This window comes from Oryza sativa, chromosome 12, assembly GCF_034140825.1.
Source record: "Oryza sativa Japonica Group chromosome 12, ASM3414082v1".
Classification (NCBI taxonomy): Eukaryota; Viridiplantae; Streptophyta; class Magnoliopsida; order Poales; family Poaceae; genus Oryza; species Oryza sativa.
The window spans coordinates 4,880,365-4,907,744 of NC_089046.1; the positions used below are offsets into that span (position 1 = coordinate 4,880,365).

Consider the following 27,380-nt stretch of genomic DNA (forward strand, 5'->3'; position numbering starts at 1 on the left):
CCTTTTTGCGTGTCCTGCCACCCTCCCTCGAACGATCTAACGGCCAGCATTCGATCGATCTACCTCATTGGGGTAACCCAAAATGAAGCTTAAATCCAATCCTAGCCGTTGAAAATCCGAATTGTTGTTGCCGTTATAAATAGTAGTAGCTCCCCCTAATTTGACTTTTCTCTCCCCCGTTTTCCTTCTCCATTTATCCGCTTCCGCCTCCCCTCTCTCCCTGATGCACAGATGAACCGCGTGCCCTAATCCTCTCCGAGATTAGTACCTATCCGAGGAAATCGAGGGTTGGAGCTTGGGATTAAGATTCCGCCTGTACGAATCGAAGTGCGCGGCTGGATCGGTGGGGGTTTCCTTTTTGATTTGTTCGCTTCTCTTTGCGTGTTTGATGTGGCGATTCTTGTACGGATTGGCGTCTTGATCTGGTTTGGTTTTGGGAAGATTGGAATCTGATGATTCCGCTGTTTGTTCATCAGATTTCCCATTATCTTGTCTGTTTGATGGATTTTTTTTTTACGTTCCTGGAGCAAAATCTGATTTGAATTAGATTTTTGTTTTCATGCCCGTTTTTAGTTGGTCTATCTTGAGCATTTCTTCTGAGTATTCAATGTTTCGTCCCCACGAAAATTGTCGTGTTTATTGGGAATTTTTTGCCCTAATAATTCGATTTTTGCACATTTGCGGTGCTTCCCAGATGAGATCTGTGCCTGGCGCCTCAAAATTTTCGCAATTCTGTTTGACGTTTTGTTTCATTTTGTTTCCGCGCAGAGGTTGAGCACGCCATGATGGCGAACGCGAGGTTTCAGAAGCAGGCATTGCTGCCGCCGCGGAGCCCGTTCCCGGCGGCGGTGGGGGCGGCGCCGTCGCCGTCGCCGCACGCCGAGCTGGGCCCGATCGCGCGGCCGCGGGACGCGCCCCACCGGCACGGCCACCAGCGCACGTCGTCGGAGAGCGTCCTCATCGACGAGCAGCCGTCGTGGCTGGACGACCTGCTCGCCGAGCCCGAGGCGCCGGCGCGGCCGCACGGCCGCCCCGGCCACCGCAGGTCGTCCAGCGACTCCTTCACGCTGTTCGACGGCGGTGCCTCCGCCGCCGCGGCTGGCATGTACGACAATGTGTTCGATGGAATGAGGGGAAGAGGTGGAGGAGGACAGCAGGTTGGTTCTTGGGGTGCCGCACCGGAGTTCTTCCCGGAACAAAGCTCGTTTGGGCGGCCGCAAGGGCAGGGGGGCCGGCCATGGGATTCGAGACTGATGCTCCGACAAGGTGGTGGTGGTGGCGGCGGCATGCCGGTGCCGATGAATGGTGGCCATCATGGTCCACCAAGCGCATTTGGTGATCATGGGCATGGTTCTTTGCCGAATGGGGTGGACAGGAAAGGCCCTGGAGATTCAGCTCATGATCAGAGGATGGGAGCAGAGAGGAAAGAGGGTGCACACCTAAGGCACTCCCAATCGGAGGCAGACACCAAGCGAGCTAAACAGTGAGTTCGATTTTATTCCATGCTCATTGCTAATTTGCTATCACTTTGATAATCAAAGTTTGATTGACCAGTTGTCGAATTCCATGCTCATGAAACACCAATTCTGATAATGAAGCTTGCATCATGAATCCGTGATTGGAATAGCAGAATGAGCCTTTGATACACTGCTATCAAATCACCTCTAGCCCCTGGTTGAAGCCTACACTGTTAACAACACTGTTGTGGTTCAATGTTTTGTGACTCTGCAGGGCGTATCTAGTGGCGATCACAACATGGTTGGAGATTGAATTAATGCCGAAGATATTAGCTTGCACTCTATTTAAGTAAAAGTGACCTGTAAACTTTATATTTCTAGTCATGATGCATATGTAACACACATTAACTCTTGATAAAAGCCCATTTTCTACACCCACCAGTAGAGTGCACTATCTTTCTAATTTATGAAAGTTTTTTCAAAATTTTAATAGATAAAAAAAATCGAAGATCTTTAAGGAATATCATCGAATTACTTTCAGTAAATTCTTTATTTTCATTTTAAAGTATGCATAACTTAATACAGGGAATCTATTTGCTATTTAATTCCAAAAGGTATCCCCGCCAATCTTACAGTATGATAAAATCTTCTTTGGAGAAAATTTTACAAGTATTTTCACTTGGAGTTTTTATTGACTAACTACAAAAGGTTCTTCAGAGAAATCTGATACATGTTTTATCTACAATAGAGTATGAAGAACACAATTCCGCATCATGATTTCTGTTGATATGCTTGGAAATAGCTACTTTGGGCCGTCTTTGATTGTGTTACTCACCTGTGATAGTAGGTTTAATGTTAAAGGTAGAATTCCCTGTAAACATATGGAAGCCACAGAAACAACATTTTTTAACCTACAATAGAAATGAGTAATTTATCATCAAATTAGAAATTTTCTTGTGTAGTTGCGTAGATAAACGACATCAAGAAACAATAATAAAAAGCATACTGCTGTTTTATATGTCCTGGTGATCACATGCTGTCTCAATCTACGTGAAAACGCAATGGTAATACTTACCTTAGTAATTAGCCTCTGTTTTCAAGGCAAATCATATATATGTTAGAATTTCAATGGTTACTCTCATTGAGAAGAGGATGGCACTCGAGATGGGGCGATTTTCTGGTTTTCTTCATTCACTAAACACAAAAGCCATGCCTACCCGAGGGAGGTTGGATACATATATATAGCCATAGCTGGCTGCTAGCCTATTGCTGCACCCTCCTAGTCTAAAATTCGAAATTTGAATGGGATGTTGTCCTAGAGGGCATCCAAACTGAATAAAGCATAAAGGAGGCATAAAGGAGATGCTAACTGCTGCTGTCCTACTAACCGCAGCTGTCCTAGCAACTGAAAAATATGCTAAAGGGTAGATGCTGTCCTGAAAAAGGTGAAACTACCCAAAAGCAAAAAGAAGAATCATGACCAAGGACCACAAAGACTTATCCAACATTCTCCCCCTAAGTCTTGTGCGTCGTCTTGTGGGGAAGTTGGGCCATCCCGATCCTGGAGCAGAGCTCGAGGAACTTGATCCTCCCAAGAGGCTTGGTGAGCAAGTCCGCAAGCTGGTCCTTGGTGTTGATGTAGCTCGCCTTGATGCTCCCTTCCTCCAAGTAGCTTCGGATGAAGTGGTACCTCACTCGGATGTGCTTGCTCCGTTCGTGAAAAACGGGGTTCATTGCCAGGGCCAGAGCGGACTTGCTATCCACCCTGAGCTCCACCGTTCCAGTGTCTCTGCCGAGGAGATCACTAAGCAGTCGAGCAAGCCAGAGCGCCTGGGTCGAAGCGGCGGAGGCCGCCATGTACTCGGCCTCGCAGCTGGACAGGGCCACCACCTGCTGCTTGACCGACTGCCAACTAACGAGGCACTTGCCGAGGAAGAAGAGAATCCCGCTCGTGCTCTTGCTGGTGTCGATGTCGCCGGCGTGGTCGCTGTCGCTGTACCCGACAAAGTGTGCCTTGCCAGGACACCTCGGGTAGTAGAGACCGTGGTCGAGAGTCCCCGCAACGTAGCGGATGATCCTCTTCACAGCCTGCTGGTGCTCCGTCGTCGGTCGCTGCATGAACCGACTGACGTAGCCGACGGAGAAGGCCAAGTCCGGCCGTGTGTGGGTGAGGTAGCGAAGGCTCCCCACAAGACGTCGGTACTGTGTAGCATCCACCTCCTCCGCCGTGCTGTCGCGGCTCAGCTTCAGTCTCTCCTCCATCGGAGTGAGAGCTGGGTTGCAATCGGTGAGCCCAGCCAGCTCAACGACGCGCTTGGCGTAGGCGGTCTGTTGAAGCATGATCCCGGAGTTGTCCTGGTGCACTTCGATCCCCAGGTAGAAGGAGAGAGGCCCCAGATCACTCATCTGGAAGGTGGCCTTCATCTCCTCCTTGAACGCCGCGACCTCCGCATCCTTGGTGCCAGTGATCACCAAGTCGTCGACGTAGACACCCACCAGCAAGGCATTTCCTCCATTGCCCCGCCGGTAGATGGCCGCCTCGTGCGGGCTTTGCTCGAAGCCCATCCCCTTGAGCGTGGAATCCAACTTGGCATTCCACGCCCTCGGTGCCTGCCGCAAGCCGTAGAGGGCCTTGTGCAGGCGTAGCACCTTGCCCTCCTTGCCGGGGATCACAAATCCCGGCGGCTGGTGCACGTAGACCTCCTCCTTCAAGTCGCCGTTTAGAAACGCCGACTTGACGTCTATGTGATGGACGCCCCAGCCTTCCTGAGCAGCCAGCGCAAGAAGGAGTCGCACGGACTCCATCCGTGCCACGGGAGCGAAGGCATCGTCGTAGTCGATCCCCTCCTGCTGCACGAAACCGCGTGCCACCAAGCGAGCCTTGTGCTTGACGATGGCTTCGGCTTCATCCCTCTTCAGCTTGAACACCCACTTAAGGGTGATCGCGCGGTGACCATGAGGGAGGTCAGCAAGCTCCCAGGTGCGGTTCTCCTGAACCGCGTCCATCTCCGACTGCATCGCGGCACGCCATGCCGCGTGTTTCTCGGCCTCTACAAAAGACCGAGGCTCACCGTCGTCGCACGCAAGGTGCAACTGCGCCTCTAGGTCGCGAGGCACCAGTCCCGGCACCGGCTGGTCGCCGAGAAGATCCTCCATCGTACGGTACCGTAGCTGCTCGCCGTCGTGGTACGCGTCGATGCGCTCCCCGTCGTGGGAGAGCGGAGTAGCGAACTCCACCGGGCTGCGCTCAACACGAGCTGGCATCGGAGTAGACGTGCTTGGAGGAGTGGCTGTTGGTGCTGGAGCATGTGGAGTCACTGGCTGGGGTGGTGTCGACGAAGAGCTCGTCGTAGTCGAAGTCGTGGCCCGAGGGTGTGTTGGTGTTGGAGTCGGTGGAGATTCGGGGGCTGGGGTAGACACGCTAGGTGAAGAAGAGCTGCCTACTCCCCCAGCTCCCTCGAAGTGGACGTACTCGACGGTGAAGTCGTCGTACGTCGGAGTCGAACCATCGTCCACCGCCTTGTCCCATACCCACCCCCTCGCCCTTCATCGAACACAACGTCGCGCGCAGTGCGCACACGCTGTGTCTCCGGGTCGAGGATGCGGTAGGCCTTCGAGCCCTCCGCGTAGCCGATGAACACCCCTGGGGTGCTCCTGTCATCGAGCTTGCCAATGTGGCCAAGCTCCTTGGCGAACGCGAGGCAGCCGAAGACCCGCAGGTGGGAGACCGCCGGCTTGCGCCCATGCCAAGCCTCGTACGGTGTCCTGCCATCGAGGGCCTTGGTAGGCGAGCGGTTGAGGATGTAGGCGGCCGTCACCACCGCCTCCCCCCAGAAGATGGCCGGCATCCCCCTCTGCTTGAGGAGGGCCCGAGCCATCCCCACAACCGTCTGGTTGCGCCGCTCAACGACGCCGTTCTGCTGCGGGCTGTACGGCGTGGTGTAGTGGCGCTGAATGCCCTCATCAGCGCAGTACGACGCAAATTCAGCCGCTGTGAATTCGCCGCTGTTGTCGGTGCGCAGCACGTGCAGCTTGCGGCCGCACTCTGCCTCTGCAGCAGCCTGCGCATGCCTGATGGCGTCCGCAGCCTCTCCCTTGCTGCCGAGGACCATCACCCACATGTAGCGGGAGAGGTCGTCGACGAGCAGTAAGAAGTAACGTCGCCCTCCTGGTGTGGCCGGTGTCACTGGGCCACACAAGTCCCCGTGCACGAGCTCGAGCCGCTCCTTGGCTCGGAAGCTCGTCTGCTGGGGAAAGGGGAGCCGCCACTGCTTCGTCACCACGCAAACGTCGCAGAGCTGCTCCATGTGGTCAAGGCACGGCATGCCTCGCACCATCTCCTTGGCACCGAGCTGCTTCAGGGCCTCGAAGTGGAGGTGCCCGAAGCGCTCATGCCACTGCCACGCCTCGTCGTCCCGACGAGCGGTGAGGCAAACTGGTTGTGCGACCTGTGCGCTGAGGATGTAGAGTCGATTAGTGTCCGTCCTCGACCAACACGCGTGAGCCGTTCTCATCCAGCTGTCCCACGCTGATGATAGAATTCCTCAACGCGGGGATGTAGTAGACTCCGGTGAGCAGCCTGTGCTCACCGGACTTGGCGGTGAAGGTGACGGAGCCAACACCCTTGATCTCCACGCCGGAGGCGTCCCCGAACTTGACGGAGCCTCGGACGCTGGAGTCGAACTCGATGAAGAACTCCCGTCGGCCGGTCATGTGATGGGTGGCGCCGGTGTCGAGGTACCACCCATCAGCCTTGTCGTTGCTGGAGCCGTTGCAGAGGGAGACGAGTACCTTCGGCTCATCAAGGTGGAGGAAAGCCGTTGCGGCCGGTGCCGCTGGAGGTAGCTCGATGCTTGCGTGAGCCAGGAGCAGAGCCGGCTCTTCCTCCACCCGTGCGACGTGGGCCTGGCCACGTCGTGGCTGTCGACAGTCTTTGGCCCAATGGCCAAGCTTGCCACAGTTGCGGCAGGCGTCGTCTCGTGCCGGCTTGTGGTTGCCGGTGGCAACGCCCTGGGCGCCTCTGCGGGCGCCACCCTCGGCACGTCTTCGCACCCACCGTAGCTGGACACCTCCCCGCGCCTTGCGCGGCTTACAGCCGCCTGTCGGGGAAGATGACTCCCCCTTCCTTCCGTCACCTTGAGAGGCCTCCCACTGCTCCCGAGTGAGATGGAGCTTCCCGCCGATGGTGATGGGCCCCGAGAGAGGCTGTGGCTCATCACTATCGACGACCTTGAGGCGACCTAACGCCTCCTCGATCGTCATCGTGGAGAGGTCCAGCAGAGATTCGATCGAGCGAGCGATCTGCCTGTACTTCTCAGGGACGCAGCGGAAGAGCTTCTCGACAGCTCTCTCCTCGTCGTAGGTGTCGTCGCCGTACTGCACCATTTTCTGCAAGAGAGTGTTGAGACGGAGAGCAAAGTCATCAACATCCTCACCTGGCTTGAAGGCCAGGTTCTCCCACTCCTTGCGGAGTGCCTGCAGTGTGGACTTGCGGGCGCGGTCGCTGCCGATGCGTGCCGCAGCGATGGCGTCCCAGGCCTCCTTGGCAGTCCGCTTTTGGGAAAGCGAGAACTGCATCTCGGGCGGGATTGCAGCGATGAGGGCATCCAGTGCCCGCCGATCCTCATCGTAGTCGACGTCACCGTACCGGACTGCCTCCCACATGTGCCGCACCTGGAGCCTCACCCTCATCACCGCGGCCTACTCGATGTATTTGGTTTTGGTGAGGGTAGGCCACCCACCGCCGGGACCAAAGTCCCTGACCACCGTCTGGACGCCGTGGTGACCATGGCGCCGGTCAGGGGAGAGAGAGCCGTGCTGCCTGCGAGGGCCACGTGCGGGCTCCGGGCTGCCGCCGGCACGCCCGCGCCCGTCTGGGTTCCCGTCGGCGGGCGCGCGGTCCCTTGGGCCGCCGCCGCCGCCGTGGAGGTGGGCTGCTGCCCACCGCTCTGCTCGCTCCCGTGCCCTTCCTCTTGCCAGCTCCTCAAGTTCCCTGTCGGCGGTGATGTCGCCGGCGATGGAGCCGTTGATGCTGCTGCGCAAGGTCTCAACCTCTACCTCCGCCGCACGTGCCGCATCTTCCGCCGCCTCCGCCTCCGCCCTGGCTGCCGCCAACTCCGCTGCCGCCAGTCTAGCCGCCCTCGCTGCTGCTGCAGCGGTCTGAGCCGTTGCTCGCCTGCGCTCTTCTGCTGCGGCTAGCTCGGCGTCTTGCTGACGCCGAGTGCTCGAGGCGACCAAACGCCGAGACTGAGCGTCGGACATGGCGCACCTCCGGGGGGCTGCTGCGTGGAGAGGGGGAAGGGAAAGGGGAAGGAGGAGCAACCGGTGCTGCTGCTGCTGCTGGCTGAGAGCTCAACCGAGCTTGGGAAGGGGTGGAACAAGAGATGTTTAGCCTACAGGAAAGTGTGGCTCTGATACCAGATGTTAGAATTTCAATGGTTACTCTCATTGAGAAGAGGATGGCACTCGAGATGGGGCGATTTTCTGGTTTTCTTCATTCACTAAACACAAAAGCCATGCCTACCCGAGGGAGGTTGGATACATATATATAGCCATAGCTGGCTGCTAGCCTATTGCTGCACCCTTCTAGTCTAAAATTCGAAATTTGAATGGGATGCTGTCCTAGAGGGCATCCAAACTGAATAAAGCATAAATGAGGCATAAAGGAGATGCTAACTGCTGTTGTCCTACTAACCGCAGCTGTCCTAGCAACTGAAAAATATGCTAAAGGGTAGATGCTGTCCTGAAAAAGGTGAAACTACCCAAAAGCAAAAAGAAGAATCACGACCAAGGACCACAAAGACTTATCCAACAATATAGATAACGAGAACCCAGTACTGTAACAGTAGTAGTATAGTAGATCCTTGCTGTGAAATTATCCTGTGACAAAACAATACATGCTAGAAAAATTGATCAATGTTTTAAAAAGGAGTAAGTGGTTTTATGCGGTCACTAAGGGTGCAAGCGGGCAGGCCCGCGAACCCAATTATAGTACAAATAAGCGGTTACCGCGTATTTGTTCTATTAGTGGCAGAAATGTAGTAGCAGCGACTGCAGCAAAGATCTGCTGCATTCTGCACTTGAGGGATTAGGATGCTCCCGAAGGCAACTTGACCCTGCGTACTGTGTTCAATGCCCGGAATTGTCTGAAGACATATTAAGAAATTCGTATGGCAATTAGAGCAAACTAATAAGGAAAGTAAGAGCCGAATTAAATCATAGGAGTAACGAAGCTCAACACCGTCGTGTGAACAAATTTAAGTTTTTTCAATGGAAATTAAATGAACACCATGATGGTAACGATTATGTTATATCATAATTCATACAGCAGAAACTTTCCATTCATAATAAAAACATTAAGCAGTGCTTTATATATGGGTAGAAATAAATATTAAGAGCAAACTAATTGCTCAGGAGGGATTTAGGGGTAACTCTTAATGTGAGCCATGTGATCAAATAAAAGTGATGGTCAGGATAGTAGTATCAACCTAATAGTTAATGCACCAATTCAAAACTCGTGCTTTTTATATGTTGAATGCTCAATTGCATATGGCCAATCTAAAGTTTGTTTGAAATCTTTATCAGATTGAATTTACCCTGCTACACAGTTGCCTTTACTTGCAATTTGTAAGTCTAGTACATCCATCAATCCCTGAATGCACACAAGCTGCATATCTGCATGTTCACCAAACTCTCTGGTGTCAAAACATCTTATGTTGACAGCTCCATTGAAAGGATGAACTATTTGAATCAATTCTTGACATTATGCAGAGTTTACTGGTATATCTTGAACATCATGTCATATGCATTTAACAAATTGCTCCCAACTACCCATTTCAGGCAGTATGCTCAGAGGTCTCGTGTTAGAAAGCTCCAGTACATTGCAGAGCTCGAGAGAAGAGTTCAAGCTTTACAGGTGACCTTATTGCAAGGAACTGTTTTAATGCTTTCTTGTACAAGTTCGCTTTGCCTTAATGTTTAAAAATGGTTGTTTCAAATGTTTGCAGACAGAGGGTGTAGAAGTTTCTGCTGAGATGGATTTTCTTGGTCAACAAAATATCATGTTAGATTTGGAGAATAAAGCCTTGAAACAACGGCTTGAGAGTCTATCTCAGGAACACCTAATTAAACGCTGTAAGTATGATATCTCCCTTCTATATTCTTTCACACGAGTAATTTTATTGCAATGCTTTCTTTTGCCAATCGATGTTTTTAGTTCTCTTTCTATTATATTAGAGTGAATTATGATGTTTTCTTCTGATTTTTTTAAGGCCTATTTGGTTTGGAAAAAAAAATAAATTTGTGCATGTGTAGTTAATGTTGTTTCCTCTCTCTCTCACGTATTGATTTTATTATCTTTCTGAGCATTCCCGTGTGACTAATCACAGAAAAAGAATCTATCTCATCTTACCAAAGAACTTAATAGAAGGGTACTCCACGCTTTAGTCATTCTCTTTGGTAATAATACTTTATATCTTATAACTTTCTAAATCTATGTGCTGGTCCTGCCGGATCAGAATGCACACTATGTAAATCGATGGAGGGAGTATGTGACAACCAAAAATCCTCTATGCCATCTTACAATCGGTGCATGTATCATATCAAAGGCTCATAACCTGAGCATGATGTTTCAACAGAAAATTACAATATTTCCACCGTAGCAAGAAACATTGAGATTATCTGGATATTTTCTTTTGAATGATAGTAAACCAGTTGCATTGTATTTCTTCATCAAGTTTTAATTTTGAAATTGTTCTGATTAAATGACTGATCATCTGAACTCCTTTCTACAGTTCAACAGGAGATGTTTGAACGGGAAATTGGCCGTCTCAGATCATTGTTTCAGCAACAGCAACAGCAGCAGCACATACCACAGCAGCAGGGTCCTACCCACAGTCGTAGTAACAGCAGAGACCTCGATTCGCAATTTGCAAACATGTCTCTAAAACACGGCGATCCCAACTCAGGGCGTGATGCTGTTCCAGGCCTTCGCATTTAGGATTCTTTTCCCCCAGCTTATGATTCTGTGAGTTTCACATAGCTTCGCTATCCCTGTCATACCACTATTTGTGGTCATTAGTTGCATCAGGAGGGGAGCAGCGACGATGAACCTGGAATCACATCCAATGATGAATAGAGCTGGAAAGGCTTAGTAACTATGGATCCAATCCTTATTTCATTCTGAATGTGCACCTGACGGTCATCCTCATCTCATATCCATTGTTTTGATGCTAGACCAGTCGGAGGTGTTTAGGGTCTATTTGCAGCTTGAAGCTTTTCTTGCTTCCTAGTCAGTTTGAAACAAGGTTCTAATTCATTCATTCAGTCTTTGTTTCATTTGTTATTTCAAATCCGCATTATTACACACCATGTGTTGCTTCTAATAGTTCGGCAGCCGGCACACAAGGACATGAGCAGAATGTGAGAAGTGTTGAGATTAATTGTCACGTCTTGGAGAACTGTATGCAGCACATCCAATAAAAGCTTAGTGCTGTTGAAGCATGTTGTAGTTCTCTCATGTCTTTGAACTGTGTATTGACTCCTGTAATACCAAGTTAATCGGAACGCAGTGTCATATCTGATAAGGCACGCCGTGTTCATATGAAAAATAAGCTGTTATATATCTTTTTGGGCCTGGAAGTATGCTATCACTTAATTTACTTTAGATTGTCCCCTTCTATCTGCTTGTATTCTGTGTCACGTTGGGTGATAATGTTAATCGCCGATCTACTATATTAATAGTATTGTGCGACATTTCGTCTAGATTGGTCCCATTTCACTGCTGACTTTTTTAAACTGCTCATGATTCAAGTTAAACATCAGTTAGATTATTTGAAACATCTGTGGTTTGATGAAGTTTTTCGCATATCGGAGTAGAATGCTTAGTTCAAATTAACTGAATTTAGAACCACAGAACAAAAGAGAGAGAAATGATCTAAGCTGCAACTATTGGTTGTTCCAGCTATTGGTATAAAACCTTGAACTTCAAATACTAGCAAATGGTTGTTGCTATGAACGCAAACTAGTATTAAGATAATAAATAAAAATTATACTGGAGACAGTGAAACAATAGGTTCTTGGCAGTCCTGTCGCTTTTATCCGTAGTTGATTTTAATTCAATGTTCATTTGTAAAAAAAATGTTATCCAGGCAACATACATCGCTAAACAGGATAAATGACCGAGATGTCCATTGACCATGAAAACTGAAGTATGAATGCAAGTCCCGTTGTGTTATAATAGCATTTCTTACAATGGATACAGGGAGCATTCATATCAAATAGACCAACTAATTGGTCGATTACATAGAAAATGTCTGGGCAAATTGTTGCCATGCAGCGAAGACCACCCAGAAGCTACTTCTTTTTGTTCTGATCGATGTTCATGCCTGTAGGATTGTTCTGCCGAAATTGAGTCACTGCAGTGTCAAATGTCCCCCTTACATGCTGGCACATCACCATCAAATCCTGCAAAGAGTCTTTCAGAACATCCTTTGCTGGGTCTCCTGCCAACATATACATCATACATCAGGAAGGCATCAAAGATCAAACATTTGTCGAAGGCAATGGTGCAGAAGAGTTTTAAATTGTAAAATGACAGGGAAGAACAATAGCCATCCCTTCGATATTTGGAATATCTGCTAATAATTTGGAGGGAAACTACTAATACAACAACATTATTCATTAATAAGATTAGATGTGCTACACATTCAACCATAAGAACAGAAGCTGTACTATTTAGTTATAATTGCTCTCCACAATAATATAATAAATATGTACACACCAGCTGATACACATGACTGAGTAGTCAAAAAAAGAAAAAAAAAACTGTTTGGAATTCTTGCAGCTTCATGCGATGAATATATATTCCATTATACAAAGAAAGTGAATATTGATATAATCATATAAGGCCCATTCAATATGCATTGACAATCAAAAGAAATGGGACAATTTTGATCACCCACTATATGATAGTACCTGTAGTCTGAACTCTTATGTTGACTTTGTTGTCAGCAGGATGAGGGATACTGTATCCACAGAATGCTACCCTTGGGCTGTAACAACATAAAGAAGAGATAATTACAATGAGAAGATCTTATACATCAGGTTTATACCCAATTCATTGAAAAACACAAGTTAATTTTGAAGATTGCAATGATTACTATCGTTGTCTGAAGCCTGAACCATTACCTAAAACCTTATTTACTATTTTACTTATTGAGAGCTGATCCAACTACACATAATGCAATACCTAATTAACATTCCAAGTTGTTATTTGTTAAATATGCATGACCAGCAGATATTATATCATTTCCTATGGTACCTCAGGAGTTGTTGTTTGCTGCTATTATTATCAAATCAACAAGGAACATGAACTGTTGCATGCCAAAGATTAAGCTATCAATCACCATCATACACCAGAAAATATGCCTAGTTATGATAAACCATGAGAAATATGTTTAATTTACTGATGATAGCCTCTAAGAAACATCATTTCATACAAAAACATATCAGGGATGCCCCAAAGAACTAAGTTTCCTAATCAGTCAAAACTCACAAGCTGCCACAAAACATATCCACGGAATGCTACCCTTGGGCTGTAGCAACATAAAGAAGGGACAGTCACAAAGAGAAGTTCTTATACATCAAGGCTTACTCAATTCATAGAAAAACTCAAGTTGATTTTGAAAACAGCAATGATTACTATAGTTGTCTTAAAAAAAAAACTTATTTACTTATTGAGAGCTGATCCAACTATACATAAATCAGTACCTCCTTAACATTCCAAGTTGTTATTTGTTAAATACACAGGAGCAACAGATATCATATCATTTCCTAGGAAGCCCAGGAGTTGCTTGCCTGCTGCCATTATTATCAAATCAGTAAGGAACATGAATTATTGCATGCGAAAGCTTAGCTATCAGTCACCATCATACAAGGGAAAATATGCCCAAGTTATAATAAACCACGAATAACTTATTTTACTTCCTGAGCTATCTCTAAGACACAGTGAAATACCATTTCATACGATTTTGCTAATGAGTCGCATGCACCCAGATTTTTGCCATGGATTATTTGATCAATGCTAAAATATGATTTCTCAAAAAAAAAAAATCTTCTACTGCATTGTTTAGACCACTTGTTCTAAGCTATTTATGAAGTTTATTTTTCAAAATATTAACTTATTGCATTAATCAAGCAAACAATCCACGTCAATAATCCGCTCAAAAAACTGTCTCCAACAGGACCTAAAACGGATCAGCAATTCCCCAAAGAAGAATCGATTTTCCTAACCAGTCACAAGCAGCCACAAATATTGGCGAGAACAAATAGTTCTTTACGTCTATTTTGTGTTATATTAATTAAGTTGTAGTTGCGAGGGAATACAAGCAACTCAACATATAATTCTGCACTCATAGGAGGTAATTCTTATTCTAGTTCTGAGTGTTCCAATCTGGATTTAAACTAAACAATGGTGTGGATTTTTGGTTATTACATTACACAAACCCCAGTTGCTCCAATCTAACAACTCAGCAACCGCATCAAAATATCTAAATTTCTACAGTACGAACAACTTCGACTGCACTTCAAGTGGCAACCACAATCTCTTGATGTCAACACCACAAAATCTAAAAGAGTCTTGCTTGGTTAACACAAACACATCTATTAAAGGAGGAACTTGTACGCACTCCTGATTAAGAACAAATCTAACGGAGTTGGCGAGCGTGTGATCCTCCTCCACGATGGAGAACGTCGAGGCCGTCGAGTCCGTCACCGACCCATGCTCCATGATGGCTTCTCCTTGCCTACAAGAAGCAACCAAAAAAAAAAAGAAGGTTCATGAGAGCTAATCCAATCCAAGGAAGCCCTTCACCAAGAAACCAGGACAAGAGGCTAGCGCTAGATTTCGATAAAAAAGAGGATGGATCCCCCACCGGTGGGTGCCGCACTGCGCCGGCGGGTCGGTGGCGGCGCCGGTGGTTTGGGGAGGGAAAGAAGCGGAGGGGAAGGAGGGAGGGGAAGGAGCGATCTGGGGAAGGGATGGAGTGGGCTCGGATCTGGGCCGTTCGATTGTAGGGTGATAAATATGAGCCGTTTGATTTGTAAGATGTAATAGTGTAAGAACGAGAGATGAGGTGGTGAGCGTGCAGAGCCCTCGCAGAACCCTCACTCTCTCATGCCGCAATCACCATGAGCGCCGCCACCCCCGACTCCGCCGCCGCCGCCAAGCGCCCCATCGACCCCTCCCACGCCGACCCGTCGCCGGCGGCGAAGCTCCAGAGGTCGTCCCCGCCGGATCCCTCGCCGCCGGCTGAGGCGCAGGGCGACGCCACTGACGGCGGCGGCGAAGTGGCTGGGGTGAGAAGCGGGGAGATGGCCGGCGCGCGGAACCCTCAGGCGCAGCGGTACCTGGTCGCCGTGGAGTACGTCGGCACCCGGTTCTCCGGCTCCCAGCAGCAGCTCAACCAGCGCACCGTCGTCGGCGTCCTCGAGGTGAAATGCTTCTAATCTGAGCTGTGGATTCGAAATGGCGACCGTAATCTGCACTGCTACGGATGTCCCTGGTACTAGGTAGCTACACAAATTTTCTGAAATCGGTAGGGGCTTGGGGCAGATTTACGAAGGATGAAAGTCCATGAGAATATGAAGCATGTATACTCGTCTTTTGCTGGTCTAACTGAATCGTTACACTTACGCGGATGGCCTGCTAAAGTTTTAGAAATTTTTTTTTTGCATCAGGAGATTTGACTTATTTGTTGATGACTAGTACCCAATCCGTACTGCAATTTGAGGTTAATCATTCCCAAATAGCAAGTACATTCAGTAGTAACTGATATATATGCCTGTCCTTGGGTAAGCCCTTGGATCTAACATATGTTTGGAATGCATAGGACTAATTTGTGAAAGTAAAATTGGAGCCACGTTATTTTTGACCTCTCGGGTTTTGAGCTAGCTAGTAGCTTCGCTTCTGTTTTGCTCTATAATGGATGAAGTTAGACTCAGTGCAACAGTAGGAAATTCTATGACATTTGTAAATCTACACTTGTCATGTTATATGATCCTATACATAAGAACAACTGGGTGATGCTTGGTTTTAGTCTTGTAATGGGCCCAAGTGTAGTAGTCAGGATGCAAATGGACCTCATGTGCTCTGGTGATTTGTCAGCTTTGGGTTATCAAGTGGGTGGTAAATGGCAGGGGAAACGTTGTGCAGAGTACGTCATGACTGTGGCGACACTTTTAACTTTGGTGTTCTGGAGCCGTTCGTTATGAAACCAAAATTTCCTAACAAGCCTCAACCATAATATTGATACAATCAAAACATTGGCAACATTTTGCTTTAAATAAAAGAAGGCATTGTTATTTTCTTCCGTTTCTGAAGTGTGATCAAAGTTAAGCCGGTGAAAGACTATGTCTTTTATAGCTTAGCAACTTTTAGTGGTTTGTATGCTGAGGGACACTAAAGCGAGCAACAACAGAAATATACCCTTGAAGAATTTCCAGGGTGCAGGAGTTACAGGTAGATAACACTTGCTGCTTTTTAAGAGCACTTGCACTGATTGACCACTTTGTCACAACTCACAAATGAATCAAATATTTTCCTTGGAAGTCAAATAGATACCTTGAATAAAAGTATGAGTTTGTGCTATCCAGGGTCTCTAGTGAACTAGAAGATATACTCCCTCCGTTTCACAATGTAAGATCTTTTGACTTTTTCCAAAGTTAAACTTCTTTAAGTATGACTAAGTTTATAGAGAAAAATAACAACACTTTCAACATAAAACAAATACAATATCAAAATATTGTATTTAATGAAACTAGTTTTGTGTTGTAAATATTGTTACATTTTTCTATAAACTTGGTCAAAATTAAAGAAGTTTGACTTTGAAGAAAAAGTCAAAACATCTTAACATTGTGAAATGGAGGGAGTATTAGGATTAGTGTTGTTATCCTGCATCTTAAATTGTTTGCGTTTAGTCTCCTTTGTGTGTTATCTATTTGAGATATTGGCCTTTTGGCTTACAGTGGCAATGCATCAGTTACTTTTCCTACATCTTTCACATGGTATTAGAGCTGAATTCTAAACCGTTGAATGATCGTCCAACAGCAACCCACGGCTACTAGGAGCTGTAGCTCCCACGGTAGTACCAAATCTGTTGCTTTTTCTGATCTGTTTCTTGTCATGAAAATCACTTTGAGATCTGTAGTGGAGGCTACATGGCATTGTTTTCCCCAAGTCTGTGGCTATCAACAGATTTGTGACCTGGCGTTGCTGCCATAATCAGCAGTGTGTTTGTGTTGGCTCTGCTTGGGGTTTAGCATCTTAGGTGTTAGCTCTGATACCTTGTGAGAGATTTAGAGACTTGGCTGTTGCGTTACATTGTAGCCCAGTAGGCCAACATGTCTATGTAAAGGGGGAATTGATATCTTGACATTCCACAAAATAAATTGGCTTCGATTGTTTGCAATCCTGGCCCACATGCCATTGACTCAGTTCCGCATGTCATTGTCACAGTCTCACAGCGTAACAAGTAACAACATAATCAAAGTGGCAAATCACCAATTTTTACACACAAGGGATTAAAGTAGACCAGCATGTCAGTGTTAGCAAAAGGAACATAGGTTTGGAGCTAGTTCTTTATTTCCATTTGCCACACTCTTAACATGGCTGGTTGGGATACATATATCAACTAGTGGCTTACACCATAAGGCAAAGCAAATAGCTTACATCCTAAGGTAGCTACTAGTGGGCTTACATCCTAAGGAAACTACTAGTGGCTTACATCCTAAGGCAGCTAACTATTATTCCAAAATAGATGTTAAAACATATGGTAAAAACAAGACTTAATCTGTCATTATCCCCCTAAGTCTTGTGTGGCACCTTCTGGGGAATTTGAACCATTCCAATCCTGGCGCGAAGCTCTTGGAACTTGACCCGCCCAAGAGACTTGGTGAGAAGGTCAGCGAGCTGATCCTGGGTGTTGATGTAGCTGGCCTTGATGCTCCCCTCGTCCAAGCAGCTCCGAATGAAATGGTACTTGATGCGGATGTGCTTGCTGCGCTCATGGAAGACGGGATTCTTCGCCAAGGCCAACCTTCCAGATGAGCGACTTGGGCCTTCTCTCCTTCTACCTGGGGATCTCCCTTCGTCAGACCGCCTACGCCAAGCGCATCGTCGAGTTGGGTGGGCTCACCGGCTGCAACCCAGCCTACACTCTCATGGAGGAAAGGCTGAAGCTGAGCCGTGACAGCACGGCCAAGGAGGTTGATGCCACGCAGTACCGGCGCATTGTGGGCAGCCTTCGCTACCTCGTTCACACGCGGCCGGACTTGGCGTTTGCTGTTGGCTATGTTAGCCGGTTCATGCAGCGACCGATGACAGAGCACCAGCGGGCTGCCAAGAGGATCCGCCGTTACGTCGAGGGCACCAGTGACTACGGCGATGTAAGCCACTAGTAGTTTCCTTAGGATGTAAGCCACTAGTAGCTACCTTAGGATGTAAGCTATTTGCTTTGTCTTATGGTGTAAGCCACTAGTCTATATATGTATCCCAACCAGCCATGTTAGAGTGTGGCAAATGGAAATAAAGAACTAGCTCCAAACCTGTGTTCCTTTTGCTAACTGTCAGGGCCACCAGCCATAATTTTACTTTAATAACATGCCAGTTTCGCCTACATCTTGTGTTTCAGTCGTAGACTCGTAGTAGCAGAGCAATTTACAGAACAACATTTAGGGAGTTGCCTATTGGCTGTTGCAGTGAGACAAATGGATTATTTCTATGATTCCAGGCTTTCTTTTAATTCAGATGATCGGACTGCAAGATGAAATAATCTGCCTTTGTCTAGGTGGTTGTACACAGATTTAATTAAGGTCTAGTATTTAAGACAAAGGAATGGCCCAGTATTTTTCTCCTAGAAATGGAAATATACATTTTTAGTTTTGTTTGTTAGGATCATATTGAAGGCAAGTGGCTACTAAAGAACGGATGCTGAATTGGCTGCAGTTAAATAATATGAACTCTAGTGATTTTTCACAAAGAAAATATGTGACATCAAGATTAGTTCCATACTCTTGTTTTCGCTTGGTCTCCTTTGTGTCCAATGTATTCTAGATATGCCTTTTGGCCTACAATAGCAATGCATCAGTTACGTTTCCTACATAGTTACATGGTATCAGAGCTGAAATCCTAAACCAATGAATGTTTATCCAGCACCAATCCCCTGCTGCTAGGAGCTGTAGCTCTCGGGGCAGTACCTAATCCGCTGCTGATCTGTTTCTAGTCATGAAAAGCACTGTGATCTGTAAGTGCTTGCTGCATGCCATGGTTTTGCCCAATTCTATGGCCATCGTTGGATTCGTGACCTGACAGTGATGCAATAATCAGTGATGGATTTGTGTTGGCTCTACTTGGGGTTGAGGATCTTAGCTGTTAGCTCTGATACCATGTTAACTGTTTAGAGACTTGGCTGATGCATTACTTTTGGAAACCATGTAAAGAGTACATGTGTACACATAAGAGACTAAAGCAAACCAATGTGTTACTAACCCTAATTTATTTTGTAGTAGCATGCACGTCTCATTTGCATGGGGAATTGCCTATAGGCTGTTCCAGCAGTACAGATGGATTACTTTTGTGATTCCTGGGTTTCTTTTAAAGTTGAGTTGATAGGGCACTGGCAATATTTTGCACATGACCAAACAGCCCCTTGTTATTTTCTCCCGTTCCTGAAGGGTGATCAAAGTTAAGCCGGTGAAAGACTAATGTCTTTTTTAGAGGTTAGCAGCTTTTAGTGGTTTATGAATACCATGCTGAGAGACACTGGAGTGAACAATAATAGAAATATGTCCTTTAAATATTGTGAGGGTGCAGCATGAAATTGCTGCTTCTTAAGAGCACTTGCACTGGTTTGCCACTTTTACCACAACTCATAAGGAATCAAATGTTTCCCTTGGAAATCAAATAGACACCTTCAAGTATGAGTTTGTGCCATCCAGGAGCTCTGGCAAGTGGCAAACCCGAAGAGCCTTATGTTGTATCATGTGTTAATTATATATGAGGATCAGTCCTGTACTTCCAAGTTATTTTCTTTTAGTTTCCTTTGTATCTATGTGTTCTTGTTGGCCTTGTGGCCTACAATAGCAATGCATTGGCTATGTTTCCTATGTCCACCATTTGGTATTAGAGCTGAAATCCTAAACCTTTGATTGTTTGTCCACACCAATCCACTGCTGCTAGGAGTTTTAGCTCCAATGGCAGTACCTAATCTGGTACTGATCTGTTTCTTTTCATGAAAAGAACTTTGTGATCTGCATGCCATGGTATTCCCCAAGTCTGTCGCCTTCAACGGATTTGTGACTTGACATTAATGCCATAATCAGCAGTATGTTTGTGTTGGCTCTGATTGGGGTTTAGGATGTTAGTTGTTAGCTCTGATACCAATTGTTGGACCTAGAGACTTGGCTGACGCATTACTATTGGAGCCCAACATGTCTATGTAAAGGGTACATGCTACAACATCAGAAACTAAAGAAAACCAATGTGTCAGTGTCGCTAATCCTAATTTACCTTTTATCACATGCACATTCCACCTACATGGATGCGTTTGAGTTCTAGCTAGCAGAGCAATTTACAGAACAACATCTGCGGTAGTTGCCTATATGCTGTTCACTAGATGGACAGATGGATTAGTTTTGTCATTCCAGGCTTTCTTTTAGTTGAGAAGATAGAATTGCAAGATGAAATAAACTACCTTTTGTTTTTTTCTTGAGATAAACATAAACTACCTTTGTTGCTGTACACACTACACAAAGGTTTAATGTTGTTCTAGTATTTAAGATGGCTTAGTATTTTGTCCTAACAATGAAAATATACATGTTCAGTTTCTTTTTGTTAGGATCATATTGAAGTCAAGTGACTACTGAAGAATGGATGCTGACTTGGCTGCTGTTGAATAATATGAAATCTAGTTTTCTTATAAAAATATGCGATATCAGGATTAGTTCCATATTCCCATGTTGTTTACCCTTAGTCTCCTATGTGTCCTATGTATTCTAGATATTGGCCTTTTGTCCTACAATAGCAATGCATCAGTTATGTTTCCTGGATCATTAAATCATTGAATGTTTATCTAGCACCAATCTGCTGCTGATCTGTTTGTAGTCATGAAAAGCACTTTATGATCTGAAAGTGCTGGCTGTATGCCATGGTTTTCCCCATTCTATGGTTATTATTGCAATCGTGACTTAATAGTGATGCAATAATCAGTAGTGGATTCGTGTTGGCTCTACTTCGGGTTTAGGATCATAGTTATTAGCTCTGATACCATGTTATTGATTTAGAAACTTGGCTGATGCATTACTTTTGGAGACCAACATGTCGATGTAAAGGGTACATGTGTACACATAAGAGGCTAAAGCAGACCAATGTGTCACTAACCCTAATCTATTTTGAATAACATGCATGTTTTATCTGCATGGATGTGTTTCAGTCCTGGGTAGCAGAGCATTTTACAGAACAGCACATGGGGATTGGCTAATACAAAATTACAAATGGATTACTTTGTCATTTCAGTCTTTCTTTGTATAGGACTCTAGGATATTTACGGAAGGATTTAATTACAGTTATTAAGATCAAGTGACCCAGTATTTTTTGTCCTAGCTGCAACAACATACATGTTTTGTTTTGTTTGTTAGTATCAGATTGAAGGCAAGTGGCTGCTGAAAAATGGATGTTGACTTGTTGACTGCAGTTGAATAATACGAAGTCCAGTGCTTTGTTAAAAGATAATATTATCATAAACATTGTCATTTGCAAAATGCTCCTCTTATTGTTGGAATGACTAGTCAAATACCACTTGATAGATTACTTCTACAGCCTCAACTTATTACTAGTTGTGAAATGTTAATTGATGCTAAATGTAGTTCACACGTCACACCCATGCTTTTGAATTATTTCAGGAGGCATTTCACAAATTCATTGGTCAGCCAGTCTCAATCTTCTGTTCTAGTCGAACGGTATGTGAACTTGTTTTATTGCAATTTCTTCTTTTTCCTTCTAGGTCAGTATTTGCCTTCAGTACAGCATGTTTTCTTTTACTATTTGAATATCCATTATCTTGTGATAGAAATTACTTGTGGTCTCTTGCTGACTGTCACTAGTGAGTTTTTTACTACGTAAACATGGATACCTGGTATAGTTGTACCAACAATCGATTATGTAATATGTATGTCAGACTGGAGGAATTTTGGATCAATATTGCATAGCATAATAGATGTAAATAGTGGTTAAGATAGAATAGAATTACCAGGATCAATCCAGGTTATGGTCATAGAAGTATGATCAAATTAGTGGAGAGGTTATGCCTTCTATTAAATCAATGAATTTATTTCTCACATCTTTGCAACATGCTATGATACTCTTAGTTTCCTGCAATGTTATGGCATACTCATATGTATTGATTAGTGAATGACTTATATTCTGGTTCAGGACACAGGTGTTCATGCTTTATCAAATGTTTGTCATGTTGACGTGGAGCGGATAAGTAAAAGAAAGCCTGGTGAAATGGTATGTGTCCACAAACTTTCTTTCCTTACTGGGTTTACTCCCAATACTTTTTTTCTGCATTTTTTGGTACTCAAAAACTTATTTTGAGTCTTCAAATGCAACTTTGACCCCCCCCCCCCCAGTCTTCTATTGGAATATATTTTTAAAACCCATTAGAATTATAATATTATGAAAGTATTTTTTTGAGACAACTCTACATTATGATTTGTGTATATTCTAAATCTATATTGATTCTCAAATGTTAGGTGGCCCTTGGATGCTTATCTAAAACAAGCACATATGTGACTGGACTACATGATAATTTAGGTTGACTGCTGTAACATCCATGTTAGAATCTCACTATATGCCCCCAAACCGATTTCATAAATGAACTGTTTTTCCCTCTTGACTTGTACCTCTTTATTTGTGTAAACAAAAATATGTTATGTAGAACATCTGTAGCCCTGATGACCTTCTTGTCCCCATTTGCAGTTGCCACCTCATGAGCCTGGAGTTGTAAAACGTGCAGTGAACCATTTTCTACAGGCAAGTTTTTGACCCAATCTTGTTATAGTTTCATTCACCTACAAATTGTCAGTCCACTTTCTCTATAGAAGTTATCATACTGTACCTTCGTTCTTTGTTTTGGTGATGGCACACATTCATATGGTTGATTTGCTTCTCAGTAATTTGTCTATGTACTTTACATCTTTACCCGTTTATTGATGGTGTTATTTCCTTATCTGCCATTGTATATTTATTTTTGCTTCACCATTTTCCTCGCAGAAGAATGAAGGTGACATAATGGTGACTGATGTCCGTTGTGTTGCACCAGACTTCCATGCTAGATACAAAGCCCTAGAGCGCACGTAGGTAGCAAAATATACAATACAATAAAGGGATTTTCTCATTTGCTCTTGTTGTTATACTTGTTCCATTCTTATGTCCAAATTATTTTATCACAAGCAGCAATAACCCAAAATATTAACATGCTGTAGTTTTTTTGAAGTAAATGAGAGAAAAATGAAGCCTGCTTAAAGACCAGCCTTTCTGAAATATTGGAAATGCTTATATTTTTACTTATGTTCTTGAAGGTACCACTATCGTTTGCTTTCTGGATCTGAGCCACTATCAGTTTTTGAGAAAACCTCTGCTTGGCACATACCCGAGGATTTAAATGTACAGGCAATGAAGGTGAAGTTTTCTTCCATCATTATTTCCTGATACAAAAATTATATTACTGGGTTTACTGATGATTCATGTTCAGAAAGCGTGCAGCATACTTGTTGGGCATCATGATTTCAGTTCATTTCGAGCAACTGGATGTCAGGTGGTGTACTTACTTCTTAACTGCTACTCATTTAAACAGAGCTTTTTGAAGAAATGCAAGTATAGTAAGTCAGGAGATAATCATAGAGTTGGAGCATTACATTTGGACAGTTGAACACAGATTTCCCTACCATAAGTGCATTTAATTTTTCCCCTGCAATTTGATCGAGAACAAAGTGGACTCTGCAGAATGCAAACTATGAATCAAGTTAATTTAATTATTTGCTGAACTATATAACCCATATTTAGAATTTTATAATTGATACTTTAACGGAAACAATAAACATTTTTCCTGTTTTCTAGCGTTTTTTGGATTTTAGCGTCCACCTTGTTTACATGAAATTTGATTTTCTCTTGGCAATTATTGTTTACAGGCAAACTCTCCCATGAGAACTTTGGATGAGCTTAGTGTTACAGAAGTATTTCCTTCCATGTTTTTTCCTTCAAGCATGGAGCGATCAGAGATGGAGTCATTAGATGGGCATCTTGTTTATTCAAGAACGTCAGTTGTGGAATCTTCTGGAAAAGGATCTGATGCTTCTAGTACAAGTGAGCAATCAAGATTTGAGAATGGAGAAGAATTTGGAAAGAGGCTAAGGCATCGTTGCTTCGTTGTTACTGCACGGGCACGTTCATTTCTTTACCACCAGGTTAATTCATCTTCCATGAAGGCTAACTTCAGAGCCTAGGGATTTACCTGGTTGATTGCTGACTTGCTAAATCATTTTTTGACTGCCTGTGTGGGTGCCCTTGATTGATTGCAAGTTACTCTAATGATGTTCGGTTCTTAATTCCCATAGTGTTAATTAAGAACATATTTCGTGGTAATTTGGGAAGTACTTGTGTTTTGGAGCGGAGTTCAACGCAATGTTCCTGGGAAATAAAAAAAAAGTGTCTATTTCTCTCTTTTATCTTCAAAGTTCAAACTGTTCATGTTGTGGAGCCTTAAACCTCTGAAAAATGTTTTGATATTAGCTGTAACGTTAGGCATCATCCACTTTAACTCTATTTTCTTGTTGGTTGTAGATAAATGTGTTTGAGCAATGAGCATGTAAGCATTTGCTATTACTAGGCAACTTTATGTCACCATTGTTGGCTTGTTGCCATTAATTGATTATTGGATGATGCTACCCTTCCTCTTCTTTTTGGTCATTTGGTATGTTTTTTATGTCTTCTCTGATGGTGCAGGTAAGGTTAATGGTTGGTCTTCTAAAATCTGTTGGTACTGGAGATCTAACAACTGAAGATGGTCTGTTTTGATTCCTTTAATAAAATTTTCACTGAGTATCTTTTGTGTTTTGCCTTTTGCTCCATAGATTGTGAAATGATGTGAACGTTTATGGTCTTTGATGCAGTTGAGAGAATTCTGAATTTAAAGGCAGTGACTGCGGCACCTCCTATGGCACCTGCTTGTGGTCTCTACCTTGCCAACGTGAAATATGACCTGAGCGTTTGAAGGCAGATTTCTGAAATGACCACAAGTTATGTCATGTTTTGTCTTTCAGAGGTATGTCTAATGTACTAGTAGCTTTTTATGACTCGTACTGTTGTATGTCTGTATAATCTCTACTCACTGCATTTTGATTCAGAATTATTTGCCATGACACAGCAAGCTATGATCTCTATTGAGTCTATTCAAACACTGCCCAGTTTTATCAGTAATTATGCGCTGTTGCACACCACATCAAGATTTTGGCATTGCATGATCCTTGTGTTGATCTTTCTATGTATTGCAGTATTGGTAATTTGAGCTTCTCTGAGGTACATCTGTTCAGTTAGTTCAGGTCTTCAGTCTAACAGTGGATATCCTGGCAGTACTTTTCTCTTTGGTGAACCACTAATTAGAAATGGTTAAATAAAATACACGGTCTGACAAGCTAACTGTTGACCCAGTGCTTCCACCTGGGTCAATGGTCGATCCAGGGTGTGATAAGTGATAACACTACCTACAAGCTACAGTAGTGTTCCTATGTGCTGCAATGGGAATTAGTTTCTTTGTATTGGAGTGTATTGAATAATTTTTTAACTAACATGACTTTTGAATTTGGCCAAATCAGTGATCCATAGTGAGGATAAAGGGTGCACGTGTTGGTCTGGAATTTTATGTGATGGGCTGTGGTAGGAGAGGTTTGGTGTGGGACCAAATTAGAACTAACCGTCGACTGCCAGCCAAATAAATATGAATCTTTTGGTGATCTATAGTTGATAGTGGTACTTGGGAAATTGGATTTATCCCTCCTTGGTTCTTTCTTGTCACCTACTGGCTCTGTAATCTAATTAACTGTCATCAACTACTTGTAAAAGGTGTTGTATTGATTGTGTTTCCTTTAAATTTGTCAATTTTTCTAAGTAGTTCTCTTCTTTAGCTAATTACATTGAGTTTGAGACCTTTACTTAAGTTAGAAATCAGGATGTTTTTCCAGTTATGAACTTATGTTAAACAGCATGTGAGAAGTAATACCTTTTCTTCCTTTCCAGGCCCATGTGTTTGAATTATTGAAATACTGAGTAGAGAGGTCCAGACGCACCTTGGAAAGGAAAATGCTTTCTCATGGTCCGAATTTTGTGCAAATCTGGAAAATTTTCCCCGATATTTATAAGATACTTTTGTGCACATGATGGAAGGACATGTATTTCCATGTTCTCATTAGTTTCGACTCCTATGTATTCAGATTATCAGATGTCAAGTCGCATAACATTCTCTATTGAATGTATGCACAAAGTTCTAGATCCTAGGACAAATTAAACTGTATATGTAAACTAGAGTGGCAGCTGACCCTTCCTTGATTATGCCTTATATTGTTTCATCTTCATTTCACACAGCACATACATTATGCAAACTGCATTGCATGGAATACATTTCACCTTCAATTCATACATTTGATCTGAATGGCTTTAGTACAATCTGCATCATTGATTTGCTTTCTTGATCAGTTTGCTTTATCCCATCATCCCATGCCCCACGAAACCATTACACATTTGCACTCGTCATTCATGTGCATCCTCCTTTGCGGCTTGATCTGATGTAATGCCCGAAAGAATGCTTTCATCTTTGGACCTTTATTTGTGACGTGCTGATGAAAGTTTGCTCTGTAAAGAGAGAACAAGGGCACTCTCCCTTGGATGTAAATTTTATGCTTGACATGAAGAGCTATGATGATCTGTGAATCTATCTGGCTATGCCTTTGGGAGGCAACGGTACAATGTAAATCCACAAGTTTCTATTCTGTCTCAGCTAGAGATTGTCATTTGTGCAGATGGTAGGATTGCTGCATTGGACAGCATGACCATGTCTAGAGCCTACGCTTGTGCTGGCTGCCCACTTCTTTGCAGTCCCAATTCAAAGGTTGCAATGATAGATTGATTCCGTCATCATCTTTTCCTTTCATTTCCTTTGTGGTCGTATGCATCAAAACATTATCAGCTTAGAGAAACGGACATTTGGTTGTTGGTTGAGAGCTAGGTTGTTGCTCTTCTCTGCATGCCTTTTCTTTTGCCTACTTATGTACACTTTGTTCTTTACAAAGCCAGATTAACTTGTCAGCAGTTTCAATCTACACGTCAAATGTGGTTTCTCTAACAGTTCTATCCCAACATTTTCCATGCTATTCAACATGAAAATATGTTGCCTCCGTTTCAATAAGTTCATATTTTATCCATTCCGTATGTATCAATACAAAACCAAAAAACTACTATACCCCTATTTTTTCTATTTTATTGAATACAACTGTAATTATTTCTCTTTTTATTTACTCTCAAAACAGTTATCCTATATTTTCATAAACTCCGATGTAATGATTGCTTGAAAATGAACTTATTTTGAGACAAATAGAAGGAGTAAAAAATAATTTTATTTTGGGATAGGATTTTGAGACGAATGGAGCACCATCTTTAGACCAGAAAATGGATAGCCAAATGAGTTGCTGATGAGCACAGGCATCCATAGTCCATAGATGATTGTCATCCATGGATGATCGTCATATACAATTTTCAAGGGATACTTTTCTAAAGTAACTTTTTAACGTTGTACTTAAATAGCTATCATAAAAATC

General features: G+C 44.0%; 3 protein-coding genes across 5 annotated transcripts; 2 read left to right on the top strand and 1 right to left on the bottom strand.

The window, feature by feature from the left end:
* Positions 1–222: 222 nt before the first annotated feature.
* LOC4351714 (uncharacterized protein At4g06598) lies at positions 223–11,079 on the top strand. 2 transcript variants are annotated; one of them, XM_015762823.3, is made up of 5 exons: positions 223–343; positions 769–1,483; positions 9,297–9,372; positions 9,464–9,590; positions 10,250–11,079. In XM_015762823.3, exons 2-5 carry the CDS (start codon positions 783–785, stop codon positions 10,453–10,455), a joined length of 1,110 nt encoding a protein of 369 aa, XP_015618309.1. In that variant the 5' UTR covers positions 223–343; positions 769–782; the 3' UTR covers positions 10,456–11,079. The 2 variants fall into 2 exon arrangements, with proteins under 2 accessions (XP_015618309.1, XP_066162601.1); XM_066306504.1 differs by having other exon boundaries at positions 223–327.
* Positions 11,080–11,619: 540 nt separating this feature from the next.
* LOC4351715 (uncharacterized) lies at positions 11,620–14,454 on the bottom strand. Its single transcript, XM_015764733.3, has 4 exons — positions 14,390–14,454; positions 14,144–14,260; positions 12,432–12,508; positions 11,620–11,959 (listed from the first exon to the last, which is right to left on the bottom strand). The coding sequence occupies exons 2-4, from the start codon at positions 14,242–14,244 to the stop codon at positions 11,811–11,813; spliced, it is 327 nt and encodes a 108-aa protein (XP_015620219.1). The 5' UTR covers positions 14,245–14,260; positions 14,390–14,454; the 3' UTR covers positions 11,620–11,810.
* A 147-nt stretch (positions 14,455–14,601) lies between these two features.
* LOC4351716 (uncharacterized) lies at positions 14,602–26,141 on the top strand. Of its 2 annotated transcripts, none has more exons than XM_015764731.2 (11): positions 14,602–14,948; positions 21,414–21,470; positions 21,943–22,020; positions 22,492–22,545; positions 22,786–22,868; positions 23,094–23,193; positions 23,267–23,329; positions 23,703–23,978; positions 24,517–24,577; positions 24,684–24,835; positions 25,807–26,141. In XM_015764731.2, the coding sequence occupies exons 1-10, from the start codon at positions 14,646–14,648 to the stop codon at positions 24,782–24,784; spliced, it is 1,176 nt and encodes a 391-aa protein (XP_015620217.1). In that variant the 5' UTR covers positions 14,602–14,645; the 3' UTR covers positions 24,785–24,835; positions 25,807–26,141. The 2 variants fall into 2 exon arrangements, with proteins under 2 accessions (XP_015620217.1, XP_025877629.1); XM_026021844.2 differs by having other exon boundaries at positions 22,789–22,868.
* Positions 26,142–27,380: the final 1,239 nt, after the last annotated feature.

Excerpts from the sequence above, each read along its gene's own strand:
- LOC4351715 (XM_015764733.3), bottom strand. The coding sequence starts at position 14,244 with ATGGAGCATGGGTCGGTGACGGACTCGACGGCCTCGACGTTCTCCATC. Across the intron at positions 12,509-14,143 it reads AGATTTGTTCTTAATCAGGA|CCCAAGGGTAGCATTCTGTG; the intron begins GTGCGTACAAGT and ends ATGTTGTTACAG. Across the intron at positions 11,960-12,431 it reads CATAAGAGTTCAGACTACAG|GAGACCCAGCAAAGGATGTT; the intron begins GTACTATCATAT and ends ATATGTTGGCAG.
- LOC4351714 (XM_015762823.3), top strand. The coding sequence starts at position 783 with ATGATGGCGAACGCGAGGTTTCAGAAGCAGGCATTGCTGCCGCCGCGG. Across the intron at positions 1,484-9,296 it reads GACACCAAGCGAGCTAAACA|GCAGTATGCTCAGAGGTCTC; the intron begins GTGAGTTCGATT and ends TACCCATTTCAG. Across the intron at positions 9,591-10,249 it reads GGAACACCTAATTAAACGCT|TTCAACAGGAGATGTTTGAA; the intron begins GTAAGTATGATA and ends TCCTTTCTACAG.
- LOC4351716 (XM_015764731.2), top strand. The coding sequence starts at position 14,646 with ATGAGCGCCGCCACCCCCGACTCCGCCGCCGCCGCCAAGCGCCCCATC. Across the intron at positions 22,869-23,093 it reads TACAAAGCCCTAGAGCGCAC|GTACCACTATCGTTTGCTTT; the intron begins GTAGGTAGCAAA and ends ATGTTCTTGAAG. Across the intron at positions 23,979-24,516 it reads GTTCATTTCTTTACCACCAG|GTAAGGTTAATGGTTGGTCT; the intron begins GTTAATTCATCT and ends CTGATGGTGCAG.